This window comes from Theileria equi, chromosome 3 (genome assembly GCF_000342415.1).
Source record: "Theileria equi strain WA chromosome 3, complete sequence".
Lineage (NCBI taxonomy): Eukaryota > Apicomplexa > Aconoidasida > Piroplasmida > Theileriidae > Theileria > Theileria equi.
The window spans coordinates 349,630-367,323 of record NC_021367.1 but is presented as its reverse complement, the minus strand read 5'-3'; the positions used below and the strand labels follow the sequence as shown (position 1 = coordinate 367,323).

The following is a 17,694-nucleotide window of genomic DNA, read 5'->3' as shown; positions in this document are numbered from 1 at the left end:
TATCAGGTCTATTGTTCGTTATCCTGGCGTCCGTCTTAACAGCAGTATCGATCCTAAGTTCATTTGTGCCGTCAGTAACTAGAGTAAACAACAACGGAGAGGTTTATTTAGATAAGATGGAAGATCCTGAAGATTCTTGTTTTAGTAGATTTGTGCATGTATCTAATGAGGATATACCATTTGAGGTCGAGAAAGTAGAGTACAATAGTCAGGATATGGATGAAATAAAACCAAGTGGATCAATAGAGGGCTATTCTGTTTGGTATTGGAAAAAAGATGGTAACATGACAAATCCGCTTTTGGTAGAAATGGAAGAATCTGATAGTACTTATGAATATCATTTCAATAAAAGGAATAACCAATGGGATAAACTTCCTGAACATAAAAACTCTCAAAACCCATTAGATAGCGAAGACCTCGAGAAAGTACTGGATGACCTTAACTGTGATCTCAACCAAGCGGTTACCATGGATCTATCCTTTAAGAATTCTGAGAGTCATACTAAAAATGATGGAAATGATAATCAGTACTGTTGCGGTTACCATAGGGATAGATATAAAGTTACTGTTAGTAAGGGATCAGTTAATGCTGGTAAAGGTGCCAGAGATATTCCATACTATAAACATGAACTTTATTCCGGAGTTAAGCTTGCAAAAATTAAGTACTATCCTAATGGTGATAATACTATTAGGAAGAGAATAACTATTACTGGGATAAACCTTCCCATTAAAGGCTCACTAAGTGTATACACTTTTTATTGTGAAGATAAGGATCCAGTGCTTATTTACCTGGACTATAATGAACAGGATAGTGTTAAAGGATGGTACAAGAAAAACAAAGATGATATAAAACCATGGATAAAAGTATTGAATGATCTCTCCACTAAAACACCGGATAATATCAAGGACTGTAATGATGAATTCAACAAGCTTGTGACGGAACTAAAGGACTTTAATTGTACATATAACGATTGTGTTGATGCTACTAATCAACAAGCCTTAGTAACAACCCAATCAGATCCAGGAGTAACAATTGAGCTTAAACAAAAACCATCAGGTGCTGAACACAGTGCCACTATAGAGTACAAGGATCCCACGGGAAATAAGAAAATTACTGTAATAAGATATCCCGGTCCTCCTCAAGGGTCTGACTTCTTAAAGTTTATCCATACCCCTAACGGACAATCATTCAAACTGAAAGAAGTACAAGATGATCTTGGAAAACGTATAGACGGACCAACAGGAAATAACGTTTCATCAGTTTCTGTCTATTACTGGAAACATGAGACTAATAAGAATCCACTATTGATCGAGATACAAGATGGTTCTAAGTACTCTTATTATACAAAGAGGAATGGTAAATGGATATCGCATAATATCTCCAAACCTGGAAGTCCTACTCAAGCTGAGTTAGAGCTTCTCAATTGTGAGATCAATGATGTTGTTCAAATAGATGTTACCAAGGTAGGGGGAGAGTATTGTCACATGGGGGATGTTGAAGATAATCACGATGTTAAGAAGGTTAATGTCACAGATGTAGCCTGTAACCAACTTGGCATGTACAAAGCGTATTCACATACTCCATCTTCGGGAGTATTCAAAATTTCTACGTTCACTGGTGGTAGGACTCAAACGATAAAACTTGGAGGAACTCCTGGAAAACCTATTAATAATGTTAATAAGGTTATCGTCTATCTTTGCATCAGTGACTATCAAAGGATTCCTCTCCTCATTTATGTAGACTCCGAACAACTTTCAAGCGATAGGAAGTGGTTTAAGAGTGAAAATGAAGGTATAACGTGGAAGGAAGTTGTTGGTTTAAGTAATGAGAATGACTATCCTAAGATCGTTGAGACTCTTGATAAACTTGGTAGCAAATGCGGACCCCCTTCTGTGACAATCGACGTATATAATAGGCGAAGTACTATAGACCTTTCTTCTTATGCATACTATTCTGGTAAATATGTTAATGTAACCTCCAAAAATACTGGGACTTTTACCGAGTATGTTCACACAATACATGGGAGAACCAAAGGATACTTCACTGTTAAGGAGTTTCATTACAACTACAAAAGGGTTGGGGGTAAGTTAGGAAGTACAGAAAAAGTCACTAATGTATCAGTATTTTACTGGAAATACCTGGAGAAGCCATATAGAAATGAAGATAAAAGAGGCAGACCTCTACTTCTAAAAGTTACTCTGTATGAAGGAGATGATAGATGGTATGAGAATAAGGGTGAGGATCTTACTAATAATACTGATTGGAAGGAAGTTGAACACCCTTCTGATCCAGATAGAGAGTTTAAAAACCCAGCTATTCTAGAAAACAAACTCCATCTTCTCAACTGTAAACTCAATAACACGGTGGTAATAGATGTTAGTAAGAAGGACACTACTTATGATGCATGTGAAAAGGATGAGAAATTGGATCCTGCTCACGGTGAGAGAATACAGATTTCCAAAGATACTACCGCTGTAGATAAACTCGGAGGGTATGAAGTTTATACTCACAAGCTCAAAGATGATTTACCTGGTACGAAGTTTCATATAGTAGGATTCATTAATGGTGGTACTACTTTTAGGGAAATACTTAGTGGAATATCATCTTTGCCTATTCTAGATGTTAGTGAGGTAAAGGTTTATTTCTGTAAGCAAGAGCCTACAAAGCCTCTTCTAATACACTACAATACTTCTAATGGGGGATCACACAAACATAAGTGGTACAAAAATCCCTCAGGAGAAACCCCTGGTGATTGGGAATTAGAATCATCAGAGTTATCTAACGCCGGACCATGTTCCTATGAAGAGATCCTAAAAGTACTCAACAATCTTCCAAGTAGCTGTAATCCTGAAGAAGCTCGGAAAACTGAAAAACTTATTGATGGGGCCTCTGCTACAGTTCTCACTACTGCTGGAATGTATGGTGTTATCTCTGGTGTTTTTGGTGGAGCTGGTGCAACCGGTCTCGCAGGATGGAAACTTTATAAGAACTTTAAAGGAGATCCCTGGGTACGACAAATATGATGTTTGATATGAATGCTGAAAAGAGTGCTAGATGTTGGAATAGAGGACTACAGGCTATCGTAAACAGGCGACCAATAAATCCGTATTACCACAAAAAGCTATGTACATGCATGATGTGTCTGTCTACTGATAATCTTTCAAGATTTATTGTGAGATTGTTATCTTGTTGATGTGGATACTGAGTAGTTGGTCTTAATTTGTTGTTTGTTTTTGTTTCATGTTAGTTGTTTCTGTTCTTGTTGGGTCACTGTACTCTACTCTCCTTTCTTCAGTCTGATAGCTCACTTTGTTCGCCATAGACTACCTAGTAATGTATTCCATACTAAGATACCAAGAATTAAAATTGTATGTTCTCTAACAATACCTACCAAAGGTAGGTATGAGGGGTATTTTACAAATGAGTGATTAACAGAAGATTCCTATGAGACTCTTTAGAGCTTTTAGCTTCTTATCATACTCTTCCTCACTCATTGGAGTCCATCCGTCAGCAGTCTTTTCAAAACACCCATCACTAGTATTGTTTTCAAGAAATATTAGAAGTAGTGAAGACTCTCCCTTTGTCGACAATTTTGCAGATGCGCATTCATCCTCTCCGGAAAATCTTCATATAAAAGCCTGGCTATCAACAGTCAATTCTATTTTACAACACGCCTAAGATGATATTCCATAAATGCTGCCCCCGTATCCTTCTTTATCGTAGTATTCATATTGGATTTATCTGCATCCTTAGAGAGCTCTAAAGTAATGGGAGTGGTATCAATCTGTTCGGCTGGTCGAGTATCTACTTTCTGTGACGAAGCTTCCTTCTTGAGATGCCTCACTATTTCCTGGTGATTGTTCTTCCTCTTCTGTAGCTGGTTCAGGCTCTGGTTGTTCCTGAACTACCTCCTCAGTATTGGATGCAGATTCAGAAGCTTTTGGTTCCTCATCCCCTTCATGAACATCCTCTACAGGAGACTCTTCTTCCTTCTCATTTCTCCAACTTTCTGGTAAAATTTTGTAGCAGTTACACTCTTCCATTTACCATTTACTTTCTCGAGGTATTTCAAACTTAGTCCAATTGTAGTATCAACCTTTAAGTAGACCAGTATGGAGCTTCCCTTGCTATATGCTTCTACAAGTTCACACTTTTCGCCATCTCTGTTAGGCTTCCAGAGCTCAACTCCTCCAGTAACAACAGTCTTTATAGCAAAACTATCCTTTGGGGTAAAGACCCTTTTAGTCAATCCATCTGTCTCGTCACCACTGCCAACATGTACTGATCTTCTGTCTGGATTCAGGATATCCAGAGTAGTACCTACCCTTCCTGCTGACTTGGCGGCTGGAGGATCTCCTCTCAGCTCTTCACCGTAACACAAGCTTACCAGACATATCGTCCATAGTATTGTTAGAACATTCATCTGTCAACATGAGAGCGACAAGCACACACCCGTATTGTCTTACCAGAAAAGACACTGTATATGTAACAGGGAAAGCAGAACAAGAACATCAAGACCACAGGTCTAAACAAACAAGGGACAAGAGTCTGCAGAAGAAGGCACTGCAAATGGGTCTTTTGTCTATTCGGAAGAAGATGAGGATCTTGTTGGTCTCTAAGGAAGAAGAGAATCGTCTCTTCATTTCCAGACTTTGTACTTAGTATACATATTCTTTGAGATGAAAGAGTGCTAGATGTTGAAGACTTCTAGGTCCCGCAGAAATATGCACGTTGGAATGGGTGAATAGATAGTGAGAAGACCCTCTCCTGAAAGTTAATTAGGGATACAGAATTGAATAGTTTAACAAGAGAATAGTTTTGGGGAACAGAAAGATGCTGAGTACAATAGTATTTACGGATTGCTTTCAGGGAAGTTGTAATTGATGGCAATGTATGCACAATGAAGCCACTAGGTTTAGACGTCCATTTAATGGAGATTTATCCTTTCTACTAGAAGAACCAAATGCTGTGATTAGTCTTTATTCCGAAACCCAGACTAATCTTTGAGGAAACTGATGGACCGTGAGAATATGGTCTCTTCCTAGTAACGAGAAGGAAGAGGTACTTTCTGGACTCCTGAAGCTCTAGGATTTGCAAGGGTAACGTAGAATTGCATGCACATCTCATTGGATGTGGGCAGATTTAGGATTATAGTATTACATTATCGGTGAATGTCCATTAAAATTCCTGAGGAATATCCACCATAGAGTCTCTAGGAAGGGAGACTAATGCTGAGTTTTAGAAGTATAGTGAAAAGCATGACAGAGAGCAGCCGTTAGAATTAGATTTTTGGGAGTTTGTCTCTGGATCTACCTTCTTCCATTGACCACCTTCTTTCTTGAAATTCATTACTTCCCTCTTATCCATTTTAATGGTTAACTTCAATGTTTCTTTATCTGTTACAATGACATTGTCTGCGTAAAGGCACTTATAGCCACTACCCTCAGGGGCCTCCCAGAGAGTAACTCCTCCATCCACTACTTTGATTACTGTAGCACTTTTGAGATCGAAATTGTGTACATGTGTCTTATCAATAGTTGTGTTTATATATGTACCAACCGAGTTATCCTTCTTTGAAATGTCTAGAGTAACAGGATGGCACTTCTTCTTTAGACCAGTCAGATTCTTGTTATGGTCATCCACATTAACATCCACCCACTTCTCACCATCATGGTATCTATAGACTGTCCCCTGCTTATTATTCTTATCCCTGGTAACAAGTGCTGCAAGAATGGGCTTCTCTCCATCCATATACAATACAGCCGAGGAACATGTCACATCACTCTTCCCTGGCCATATTGTATCAGATCCGAATGTGAGACTCTTGGCCTTTACACCCTCCTTTGCTGTGAGTGTAAGAATCTTAACATGCTCTTCCTCTGCTTCTTCAACATCGAATAGTGATCCATCTACCTTGGATTTGTAATCAGGAACAGGTACGGGTTTGATTGGTGGCTGTCCCTCTTTAGATTGAACTGTCTGTGTATTAGATTGAATATCAGGAGCATCTCCTGGTTTAATAGCTTGTCCTTGTTGAACAGCCGCTGGTTCTGGTGTATCTTGGACAGGGTTAGCAGGCGGAAGTCCCTGCCCTTTGGCAGCTGGAGTGTCTCCTTGTTTATCAGCGTTAACTTGAGGTGGTTGAGCAAGTGTATAAGCTGGCTGCTGAGCTATAGGATGATTCTTTGCTTCTGCCTGAACTGGAGCTTGCTCAGTAGCATCTTTTGGAGATGTACCCTTGAGATTCTTTTTAGGCTCTTTAGTGGGAGTTGGTGCAGGTTCATTCACCTTTACCTTATTGGAATCGGATTTACTATCTTCAGATACTTTCTCAATGACTAGCTTGAAATCCTCCACAGGTGAGTCTTTTGCCTTCTCTTCGGTCACCTCTTTAGATTCCGCAGAAATAATATTCCCAGTGACTACATTATCTGATTCTGTTGGTTCAGAGTAATCACTCTTCATAGCATAAAGCTTCTCAATAAATGGTTCTTTACCCATTTCACTCCATGTTCCGCTTACTTTCTCAAGATATTTATATTTAGTATCACTACTGTCTGAAGTCTCCAGGTAAAGAAGTTCTACATTATTCTTGGCATAATACTCTACAAGTTTACACTTCTGGCTAGCTCCTTCAGTTGCTTTCCATAGTTCCTCATCACCATCTACAACCGAGTCTATGTGATAACCGTCCTTTCCAAAATAGCCTTTTAGTAATACTCCAACAAGATTTTGTTTGTCCACATATATCTTGGTTTCATCTAGATTAGAAAAGTCAAGAGAAACAGGAGTACTAACATCTTGAGAAGCTTCTACTTTATCGCCTTTCTCCGATTTGTCTTCTTCTGGAGTTTTATGCTCTTCTACTTTGGTTTCTAGTATATGCTCCTCAAGGTCTGATAGTTCCTCACCATCTTTCTCGGATTCTGCAGGAGGGAGAGTAACCTTTGGCTTAGCTTCTGCGTCTAATGATCCTCCCAAGGGACATCCGAGACTAGCAAAGTCAAGGTCTGCTAGAGATTCCTGTGGTGATTCTTGCTTGTCAGACACTGGGCGACCTTTAACTCTTACAGTTGAAAGCTTCCATTCTCCGTCTAGTTTCTCATAATGCATCATCCTGGATGGTATACCCTTAACCCATACATGGAGAATGACTCTTGTTCTATCACCAACACTTGTGAATAGTACAGAACATTTCTCTTCTCCTTCAGCCTCCCAGAGAGTAACTCCACCATCTACTACCTTGTTGAAGAATAATCCGTTGGAAAAGAATGATTGATAAACTACTCCATCCACGGTACTTTCATAGTCTCTGACAAAGGAAGGATCCGGAGAAGAGAGGTCAAAAACGGCATCATCACAGCTTGACAATCTCACTAAAAGCGTTAATGAGAACACATAAGGAAACTTCATCCTTACATCAGTTTAATCTGAAATCATGCAAGTGTGTTACTCTTCCCAGCGGATGGGGTGAAGAAGGAAGAGATTATAAGGAAGAAGCTGTACAGAGACCAATTTTAGACTTCATACATCACCTTTTCTACTCCATAGTAGTGCGAATATTGTGTCAAGCATGGGATAACGGACAGGGTCACACGGGAACGGTTAATGGCAGAAGCATGCTCGGTAGACCCATGAATAGCCCATTTTGTTTCCATAATGGTCTCCATATTTGAAGAGATGGAACTGATGGTCCATTTATGAACAGAAAATCTTCTCTATACATGTAAAGTTTCTGCTTTGCTCCTGTTCAGCCTCAGGAACAGACTCTGAGTGAACTTGCTAAAAAGGTTGACTCTTTACTCTTTAATGTCTTGGACTCTTTTGAAGGCAGTGCCATGGTTCTTAAACTAGATGCTAAAGAGGGTGTTACTGTCAAGAATCTCATGTATGATGGAAAGGATGTATGGTCCGACAGCTCATCCAACTTGGTGGAGGCTCTGATATATTTTTATAGAGGGACTCCAGGATTAGCTGCAATCCAGACAAAAAATGGAGATAATACACCTATGGTCTATAAGTACATTGAAAAAAAGAAATGGAATGATGGTAACGAGACCGATCATAAGGCAAAATTTGGTCAAATAAAGAATGCTATAGATCCCTCTAAAAAACAAACATAGTCCCGACACTTTAAGCTCTAAGAGATTTTAGTCTCAGACAATGAGCTACTATAGACTGAACCTTCAAACTTCATATTGAAAACACTACAATACATGCTAGTAGCGTGTAACTTGTTTTAAATAAAACTGTAGAAATACTCCACAAATTCACTGCTGGAAGAAATGGCAGGTGGCTCTTTTTTAAAAGGAAGGCTAAGGATGGAAGGGAGTTTAATAGAATTATCATCAACAAAACTAAAGCGTTCGAGTACAGTCACTCTTCACGGATTCTCTGAATACACAATACAGTATAAACCTGCCAAAGAGCAGAACTGGGATGAATAGACATTCTTTCAACTCGGCTCAACATGACCTTTTAGAGTCTATAATCTTAACTCTTGGTATACAATCTTACTCGTTTTCTTATAAAGGTGCATGTCCTGAGAGGACTTCTGGAGTAGCTATAGTAGGCATGATTTGGCGAACAAGGTGAGTTTACCGACAATTCTCGGAGAATAAGATGCATTAGTCTCCTCAACTGGGATGAAGATTTGGACTATATGTGCACCAAGTATGACGTTGTATCACTATTTTCACCTTTTATTCATGTTATATCTTTCCAGTCTCCATTCTCTGTCGTCCGAGACGGAATGGGACACGTGGCATGTTCAGTACTCGACCCTCATCAGATCCATCACTGCCATATTTTACGACTTTACATATATTGACTATTTATAGAGGCTATCTACCCATTAAATAGTCCATAGAACGCTTCAGGTATACAAAAGAGGCGGAAAACAAACTGCATGCAGACTTTGTAGGGACTAAACACTCCAGTGAAACATGAAGCTCATCATACTCACTACTCTGCTAAGCCTTTCTATGGCCTCTCCAAGTCCACCTCCAGTAGGAAGTCCGCCAAAGAGTCCAGCCAGTCCAAAGAAATCTCCAACCGAGAAAAAAGGGGTTACCATCGTGAACAAGATCGTTCCTCCCAAAGAGACTGACAAAGAGATTAAAGGCCCTAAGCTGATAACTAGTTCTAGCGATCCCAGGTTACCAGTTACAAGCATTACAAGTGTGGATGGGCCAGAGAAATCTCCGGTAAGAAAGAGCCGTAGTCCAAGTCCAAAACCAAAAACTCCAACAAGTGTGAAATCAAAGTCTCGAAGCCCAAGTCCTAAAACATCAAGATCCAAAAGCCCAAGCCCAAGCAGATCCCGCAAGGGTTCCAAGGAAGAGGAAGAAGACAAGAAAAAGAAAGAGGATAGATCTAGAAGCCCGAGTCCAAAAATAAAATCTCGCAAAGGTTCCCAAGATCAGAGCCTTGAGCAGAAGGAAAAAACCTTAAAAGAAAAGGAGCCAGAGGAAATACCTCCAAAAACTCCTCCACCAGCAATTCCATCACATAAAGGACTAGAAGATGATCCAGGTTCCCAAGAAGAAGATGAACTTAGAAATAAAAAGGTCGATCAAGAGAAACTAGGGCCAGGTAAACCTAAAGAGGTTAAAACTCTAGAAACAAAGGAGCAGGAGTTTAAAGAGAAAAGGGAAAGAGATAGGGCTAAATTAGAACAAAAGATTACTCTAGAAAAGGCAAAGCCCATAAAGGACAGGAAGGAAGACTATGACGCCAGTAAAGACGGCAAATTTGACGAGTGGCTTGCCAAGTCCAAGGCTGTTGAAGTGGGTGCCAGAAAGTTGTATGAAGAAGCCAAGGCAAAGGTAGATGCCATAACTGTACCAGAGTCCAAACAAAAGTTCGAAAAGATACTCAAGAAGATTCTTAAAAAGGTTGAGGAAATCACCAATGACATTAAGGAACTTGAAAAGACTAAAAAGAAGAATACATCCGAAGCGATTGAAAAGGCACTTGGACACTTTTTAGGCCACTTCCAAACTCGTGCCATGGTAAAGTCCGACGTTAGTGAACTCATCCTTGACATTGCAAAGGAACAAGAGGATGGTGACGCAGTCCTCAAGATCCTGGAACAGTTTCTAGTAGCCCTTGAAAGGTCTCCACTGGCTTAGAAGCAGGTAGACCAATAGACATCATTCTCAAAATTCATGATGCATGCAGATTCTTATTTCATGGAATGGGTTAGTAGAGTAAACGGAGTGAGATTGAAAGTCTCAGGAAAAACACTAGAGAAGTCAAATAGCATGCAGTAGAGTATGGTCCTCACAACAAACAACACTAGAGCAGAATATAGTCCAGACAATGACCTAACAGGAGCAGAAGTAACAAACATGGAACAAAAACAAACCAACAAATTAACACCAACTACCAGTACCCATTCCATAGGAACATCTAGAACATCTCATGGAGACTCATATCTGTCTAACCCAAGGATCTCCTCTAGAACGTTTGAACACCCACCAGCCAAATCCAGTAAGACCTCCAGCTCCGGCAAGAGTACCTGAGGATATGCCAAAGGCTGATCCTATACCAAGAGTAGCAACAGTAACAGTAAGTCCAGTTTCAACAAGAGCAGCAGTTTCAGATTCAGAAGTAGTATCTTCAGAATGGATATCTTGAGTGTTAGAAGATTGGTCAGATGTGACAACAGGTTTTTGATAAGATTCATGAGATTCAGTACCAATATTTTGTCTTTGTTCAGTAGCTTTTTCTTGGGGTTCTTGAGGGGGTTTTCCATCAGGGTATTGAAGAGGATTAGTATCTAGATCAGCATCAGGAACAGGTTTGGGTATTTCCTTATCTTCTTTAGCTTGAGGTTTTTCAGTAGGTTCAGGACTACCTCTATCACCAGGAGGAAGACCTTCTTGAACTTCTTCCAAAGTACCTTGGTCAAGAGATAAAACACCAGAAACTGTTTCATCAGAATATTTAGTAAATATAACATCTTGACCATAAGAATTTTTGGCTGTGTATGTCTCTACTATATAAGGTAAAGCACCTGCACCACTAGCTCCGACTTTAGCAGCTTCACTACCAGACATACTAGATAGAGTGTGACCACCAGCAGATCCTGCTCCACCAACTCCAGGTTGAGAATACCCACTATGAGGATTAGCATCACCATTTAGGTCAGATGTACCAGTAGTAGGTTGTTGAGGAGAAGCTTTAGCAGGAGGATCTTTGCATTCCTCATAGTCGTTACATCCGGCACTTCTTAATACTTCCACAAGTTTATTCCACTTTAAACAGTTGGTATTCTGGATATCCTCTGGTTTTAGGCCTTTTAGGTTATCTGGGACATTTTCCCAGACGTGACTAGTTAGACTTTTCCTTTGATACCATTTATTTTGTCCTTTCCCTTCTACATAAATGAGTATTGGACTACTTGGATAGTATATTGTGTGGACACTATTTACGTATATTGGAAAGGTTAGTCCAAAAGGTTTTACATTCTTCCTTCCGCCATTATTATAATATATATGAGCCAGGCAAAAACCCCCAGTAATACTATGCTCGTAGTATGAGGTCTTTAATTCACTATTTACTTTAATCTCTCTTTTAGTAACATATATCCTTTTAGAACCATGACTACCACTGCAACAATACGTGTTATTTACATCGTTATTTGCATGCCTCGTAGAATTTGTAAAAGATAGATTTATGGTGACAGCATTGTAATATTCACAGGTGAGTTCGTCAAGTTTCTGCTCGAGGGGTTCACCCTCTAGTCGTCGATTAAAATCTCCAAACGAGGTCCAAGTGTTATCACCCTTGGTTGTATAATACTCAAAGTCTCCATTCTCTTTCCATACTTCTATAAGAAGAGGTTTCTTATGGTTAGCGGGTGAATAAAATAGCCTAAGTGTATATATCTTCTGATTTTTAAAATCAATACCTTTTGTAACTACTCCGTTATAGATTACCCGGGATATCTTTGTACCATTATTAATACCATAGTTTTTAACAGTATAGTTAGTACCAGGAAGGGTTTGTGGAGTACTAGTAGATTTTATCCTTACACCAATTAAACGATGAGAAGTAAAATTGAGGTGCTTATCGGGACGCTCGAGATCCAATGGGATAACTTTGTTCCTAACGCAGTTTCTATCATCCAACCTCTCTTGTAATGACGATACAGAAGGTCCATGTCTCCAAATGCCTGCATCACCCTGTGTCTCATGCTCATATCTATCATACTTAATGAAGTAGTATTGTTGATTTTCATTATTATTCTTAATAATTGCCAAGAGGAGCGGATTCTGAAAACCATCATCCTTTTCCCAGTAGTAAACTGATGCCTTGGTGACACCATATATTGGTCCATCCTCAAGATTCTCAACATTATCCAGATTTTTACTGATAGTGAACGGCGTTAGACTTTCGTGGACAAGGGCAATAAAACCTATGGCTTTCGGATCACTGGCCTTCTTACTAGCAGTAATATTGCCAATCTTAGTACAATCACATGGTTTTTCATCTCCACATTTTTTTCTTATGTCAAGGGATAGATACTCTTTGCCCATCCTCCATTATTATAATTCCACCTCCACTTAAAGCTTCGTCAGTACAGTCTACATTCGGATCAAGTACTTCCTCCATCTAGCCGTACCTCCTCATCCATTCATTCATCCTCCCTCACAACTAGCTCACCGTCAGAGAGACTATCCACAGAACAGGATGAACAAGTATCCACGCAGTCATCTGAATGATCTCTATGGATACTACACAATCAAAGATGATACGATAAACAATCACCATACCACTTTAAAAGACTTGGATACGACATTCTCAAAACTGCATGCAATGGAAATCTCACAACTCGCCTCAGATCCTACACGGAAGATAAGACGCCAATGTCTTACTATTGGAATAGGACACAGTGACTATAGAGAACATAATTCGCAAAATTTCAGGTACGGGAGTAGGTATAATGGCCAGGTCCCGAAGAATGAGGGATGCGAGCAGGCGACTGGAAGGAGCCTAAGGAAGAGTAGGATTACCCAGAGCTCTACCAGCCGGCACTTGCCATTAAAATGGCCTATTAAAGCTCACTACGCGGAGTCAGAATGAGTAACACCGCCGATTCTTCCAAGATCTCATCATTTATAGATCCATAGAAAGATCTCAGAAAATTCGAATTGTCATATCTCCAAGTCATCAATATATAAAAAATGTTACATTGGATAAATCAAAATATTTAGTGACATTTTTGTGAACCAAAGATCAGGAATCGCAGATTTACTTGTGCATGCAATGAGTTTTATCCATTCACTCTTGGCCATTTTTGGGCCACTTTTACTGCTCATAGACGTCCCTTGCGAGGGTGAAATCGTCTCTTCCAAGGACATACACGAGGCTCAGAATATAATCGCTGAGCAGGAGAGGCTGATTAAAAAGGTAAATGAGATATCCGAGAGATGTGAGATTAACGGGTCCAAGGCTCTAAAACAGTTTGAGGGCGCCTTCAACAGCACACTTCCGTACTTCAAGGAGGAGAATTCGGGAGATGGAGATTTGAAGGACGAATCTGGCAAGTTCAAGGTTGCAGGAACCGGAATAAACAACTACGCAGAGATGGTACAGACCTACGCCCACTCGCAAAGGGGAGTTTTGGACAACATCCAGATCTACATGGACCAGGCGGTCACGGCTAAGGCAAAGGCTCAAGCGGAGTATACTAAGACGAAAGAAATATACGCCATAGTAAAGAGAGATTTCGAAAAGCACGAAATCAAGAGTGTGAACCCAAGCATTTCGACAATCGTCTCGTGCAAAGACAGGATCTCCGAGGTCTTGAATGCCCTTGAAGGAGTGAATGAGAAGCTAAAGAAGCAGATAAGCACCCTGGATTTTGCAACAACGAGGTTGATATCCTACAGGTACCTGTTTGAGATTTTGAAAAAGTCCAGGGAGACCTACATCACCTCGTATAAACAGCAAGTTGAATCGATTGAATATGTGGAAAAGATAACAGGTCACCTCAAGGAGGCTACAAGTATCGTGAAAAGGGCAGACTTGGAGATAAAGGAGGCGAGCAAACGACTCTTTCAAATTGACTATACAGCGGCTCTTGGTCTGTTTGAAACGATCAAGGAATACAGGGAAGCAATTTCCAAGGAGGATACCACAGTGCACGGCTTTACTGAGGAGAACAAGAAGGATTTGGTAACGATGAAGGACCTGTTTAGTCAAATCAGGTCAGACGTAAAACAATATAGTGAGAAGCCAGAAAAGGGCCAGGATAAGATTATGGCAAAGTACAAGAAAATAGATGAGCTATCCAAGGGAATACTAAAGAGAAGGAATCAGTCTCACGCCGGAAAACAGTCCACCTTTACCATTATAGTAAAAATCAGAAAACTGTACGAGGACATTTTAAAACTATTAGAGACCAAGGAACTCAAGGGTAGAAGAAGAGAAGGTATAAAGCTGCCAAACATCGACGTAAGTGCGTCTACAAAGGGTGCAGAGAGTGACCAGGAATCCTCTGAAATTCCAGAGGCACCGCCACGATACAAGGACATTTACCCTGATGGAGATGAGACTTCTCCCAGACTTTACCCCAAAATTTCAGTATACGGAAATGAAGATGTGGTTCAAGATGGAGATTCCGTAATGCCAAAGCCTACAACTCCTCAAACGGAAGAACCAGATGAGAGGGATACAAGGCCTAATGATCCATCAAAGGATGATAGACCAGCCTATGTACCGAGTGACACACCAAAATATCAACCACCTAGAACAAACGGTTCATCAACCTATGAACAAGATGAATCATATGACAACACACCCGCAGATAACAAAAATGAAGAACCCAGTGATACGCCAAACACAAGAGTAGATGATAAACCAACTAGAAGAGCAGACGACACGCCAACAGATGATTCAGCTACACAAAGGAAACCGGTCAAGACTGAAGACACATCCAAAAAACAGGGCGAGGGTAAGGGCATCTTTGGGTACTTCATGTCCCTAATCAAGCCTAACAAGGACAAGAGAGGTACATCCGTCCAGAGCGATGAGGGTAGCCCTGAGCCAAGATCAGACGACGGCCATGCTATTAAACTGCGTCAATACAATATCAAGGACCCAGAGATTGCTGAATTGGTGCAAAGAATATCGTTACTCATCGGAACCGATGGACAGGAAGTCATCAACCTCGTAACCCTGGCACACGAGTTCAGACGCCAATTTGAGATTCTAAAGTACAAGGTTGAAATTTCCATTAAAAGCAGTTCGGCCTTTAACCCAATGACGCTTTTAGTCGAGATTTTGAACAGGAGTCTTTTCGATATTTGTAAATCGCTCTTGAAGAGAAATGAGTTGTAGAGAGAATGTTTTGTGACAAAACAAAGCCATAGAAAGGGAATGAATGTTGAGAACAATATGGTAAAGGTCTAAGAAGGATGACTATGGAACAAGACCTTTGTTTGATGACCCTGTTTCAGTTGGTGTACTTTGCATGCAAAAGGATTTTGCTCCATCACATGTTGTTTCAAACTCGGACACATTACGATAAGCTATTGCGCCCGTATTTCGAATACGAATGGCGGTAATTTAAGTATTAAAGTCTTCATTCTTATGAACTAGCATTCATGTCATACAGATAAACATCCCTAGCCAGGATCTGACTAGCTATTAGTAAGATCAATTAAAACTTTCGTACTTTTATCGTGGATAGTCTTGAGATCTATGCCCATGCAGTGCATTACTTTAAGGGTCGATTGCTCAACATAACTCTTTGCATCTTGTACTTAAAAAACGGTACCAACAAGGCGTTGCGGTAGTTCAAAACCTACTAAATGAACAAAATAGGAGTACCACTGCATTTTTGCATGTCCATGTAGCTCATTGAATAATAGATTTTCCCCAAAATGTCACAATACCGTCCGCGTGATGTTCATACACGGAGACATTTACAGCTCCATTCTAGACGACTTTAAAACCTCTCATTCTACCCATTCTAGTGAGGTGAAGTGGGTGTAGATTTGCATTCAGCTCCGGAATATTTGGACAAGCGCGCGGATAGTCTTATGCGATGGAGATCTTCTATAAAACTCTCTTCCTCGACATCTCTCCACTGTCCATCAACTCGCTCGTACCAGCAAAGCCACGACCGGTAGTTCCTTTCTGTATGCACTCTAAGGAGTGCATAGTTTTCGAGCGAGAAGAATTCGCATAGATAGCATGTGAAATCATCTTTAAGCTGACCAATAACTTGGTTCCCTTCTTTAATTCTCCCTATAGCGTACCCACTTTTAGGGACGTAATACCGTACTGCGATAGTATCATATTCAGGTTTTATGACTCTGTACTTGTCATTACCTTCGTCTAGGGAAATGTCCAGAGCGAACTTGCGGGTCTTGCAGGGGAAGATGCTCAGTCTCTCGATTTTCTTGCTGGAGCTTTTTACGGACGGGTACCAGCCTCCTGAACTAGAGTAACATCCATTCCCACTCTTGAACTTGCGGAAGACTTGATATGATCCCATGGTCTCCTTTACTCTGAGGAGTACAATCTTTGGCTTACTCGACTTTAGGAATGTGACCATGTAAACACAGTGGTCCTCTGCTATACCTTCCCAGACCTCAGTATTCCTATCCATGACTTTTTTAACGAGAAACTTGGGGTGAATGATGTAGACCCTCACGCTGACTCTGCCCATGTACGTGTCGATTACTCTACATACTTGCGGATCCATGTCTGAGATGTCCAAAGTTACAAAGTGTTTGGGCTCAGAAGGCACGTTAATACCAGGGTAAATGTCTTGCTCTGTACATTCTTCTTCTCCGTGATGATCGCAAGTTTTACTTTCCGCATCCTTGTCATCTCCACATTTACACGTTCGCAGAATACAAAGTACATACAGCGCAAGGATTGGCGATGCCACTTTCATCCCTTGGTAATGTTTGTTCTAGTCTTGAAACTCACAACCTCTTTGGCTGAAAAGACATTTGATGGAGGATCTCTTTCTCTCGAGAATTAATGCGCCGAGTTCCTAGCGTATAATAGATGGTACCTTGACGATATATAATGACTGAAATAAAGTGCGAGAAGCGGTTATAGAGTGAGTAGTACGAGTAAGAAAGGATGAGAAGTAAAATCTCCAGTTTGTCCCCGAAATTTTGAGGCTGACCAGTCGAGAGTTTGGTGATTAAAAGGGTGAGAAGTTGTCCAAAAAACGAGGAGTTGAATGTACTTTTTAAAACTGGAGGCGCTCCTTCCACCAGACAAAGCGCACCTTCCGGATATTTTTGTACACCTGTGCATGCACCCTTTTGGCCCAAAAATTAGAGTTATTTTGGCCTTTAGAGTTGTTATCATTACTACAAAGTCATTTAATGGTGATTTACCATTGGGGAATTGGGCAGACAATCCGACTGAATGCGTAGCATAATGCGAACGCAGTGAGCTATGGCGACCTCTGGGAGCTTAAAGAAGAGTGATAGAGACTCTATTAGCCTAGTGAGTAGAGAAGAGGTGGCGAGTATACAGAGTATAGGAGCATTACCCGCCATTAGGCAGTATCCAGAATACGGATGAATGAGGAATGTGACCAGGCTAAGAACTCTTTGGGTTATGAATAGACGGTAGGATCATCCATGTGGAGCATACATCCAGAGACAGCTTAATTAGACCACTCGAGACCCTAATTTACTGCGCATCTTGCCC

At 40.5% G+C, this 17,694-nt stretch overlaps 7 protein-coding genes across 7 annotated transcripts, besides 1 other annotated feature; 3 read left to right on the top strand and 4 right to left on the bottom strand.

Moving 5' to 3' along the window:
- Positions 1–116: 116 nt before the first annotated feature.
- BEWA_001900 (hypothetical protein) lies at positions 117–3,023 on the top strand (the record flags this gene model as incomplete). Its single annotated transcript, XM_004830392.1, has 1 exon — positions 117–3,023. The coding sequence occupies one exon, from the start codon at positions 117–119 to the stop codon at positions 3,021–3,023; it is 2,907 nt and encodes a 968-aa protein (XP_004830449.1).
- Positions 3,024–3,219: 196 nt separating this feature from the next.
- Positions 3,220–3,264: a microsatellite.
- A 515-nt stretch (positions 3,265–3,779) lies between these two features.
- BEWA_001890 (signal peptide-containing protein) lies at positions 3,780–4,423 on the bottom strand (the record flags this gene model as incomplete). The annotated part of the gene is made up of 2 exons (XM_004830391.1): positions 3,780–4,009; positions 4,048–4,423. The coding sequence occupies 2 exons, from the start codon at positions 4,421–4,423 to the stop codon at positions 3,780–3,782; spliced, it is 606 nt and encodes a 201-aa protein (XP_004830448.1).
- An 815-nt stretch (positions 4,424–5,238) lies between these two features.
- Positions 5,239–7,413, bottom strand: BEWA_001880 (hypothetical protein; the record flags this gene model as incomplete). The annotated part of the gene is made up of 1 exon (XM_004830390.1): positions 5,239–7,413. One exon carries the CDS (start codon positions 7,411–7,413, stop codon positions 5,239–5,241), a length of 2,175 nt encoding a protein of 724 aa, XP_004830447.1.
- Positions 7,414–8,945: 1,532 nt separating this feature from the next.
- BEWA_001870 (signal peptide-containing protein) lies at positions 8,946–10,133 on the top strand (the record flags this gene model as incomplete). The annotated part of the gene is made up of 1 exon (XM_004830389.1): positions 8,946–10,133. The coding sequence occupies one exon, from the start codon at positions 8,946–8,948 to the stop codon at positions 10,131–10,133; it is 1,188 nt and encodes a 395-aa protein (XP_004830446.1).
- A 123-nt stretch (positions 10,134–10,256) lies between these two features.
- Positions 10,257–12,545, bottom strand: BEWA_001860 (hypothetical protein; the record flags this gene model as incomplete). Its single annotated transcript, XM_004830388.1, has 2 exons — positions 10,257–10,328; positions 10,449–12,545. 2 exons carry the CDS (start codon positions 12,543–12,545, stop codon positions 10,257–10,259), a joined length of 2,169 nt encoding a protein of 722 aa, XP_004830445.1.
- A 730-nt stretch (positions 12,546–13,275) lies between these two features.
- On the top strand, positions 13,276–15,351 carry BEWA_001850 (hypothetical protein; the record flags this gene model as incomplete). The annotated part of the gene is made up of 1 exon (XM_004830387.1): positions 13,276–15,351. One exon carries the CDS (start codon positions 13,276–13,278, stop codon positions 15,349–15,351), a length of 2,076 nt encoding a protein of 691 aa, XP_004830444.1.
- Positions 15,352–15,985: 634 nt separating this feature from the next.
- On the bottom strand, positions 15,986–16,918 carry BEWA_001840 (signal peptide-containing protein; the record flags this gene model as incomplete). The annotated part of the gene is made up of 1 exon (XM_004830386.1): positions 15,986–16,918. One exon carries the CDS (start codon positions 16,916–16,918, stop codon positions 15,986–15,988), a length of 933 nt encoding a protein of 310 aa, XP_004830443.1.
- Positions 16,919–17,694: the final 776 nt, after the last annotated feature.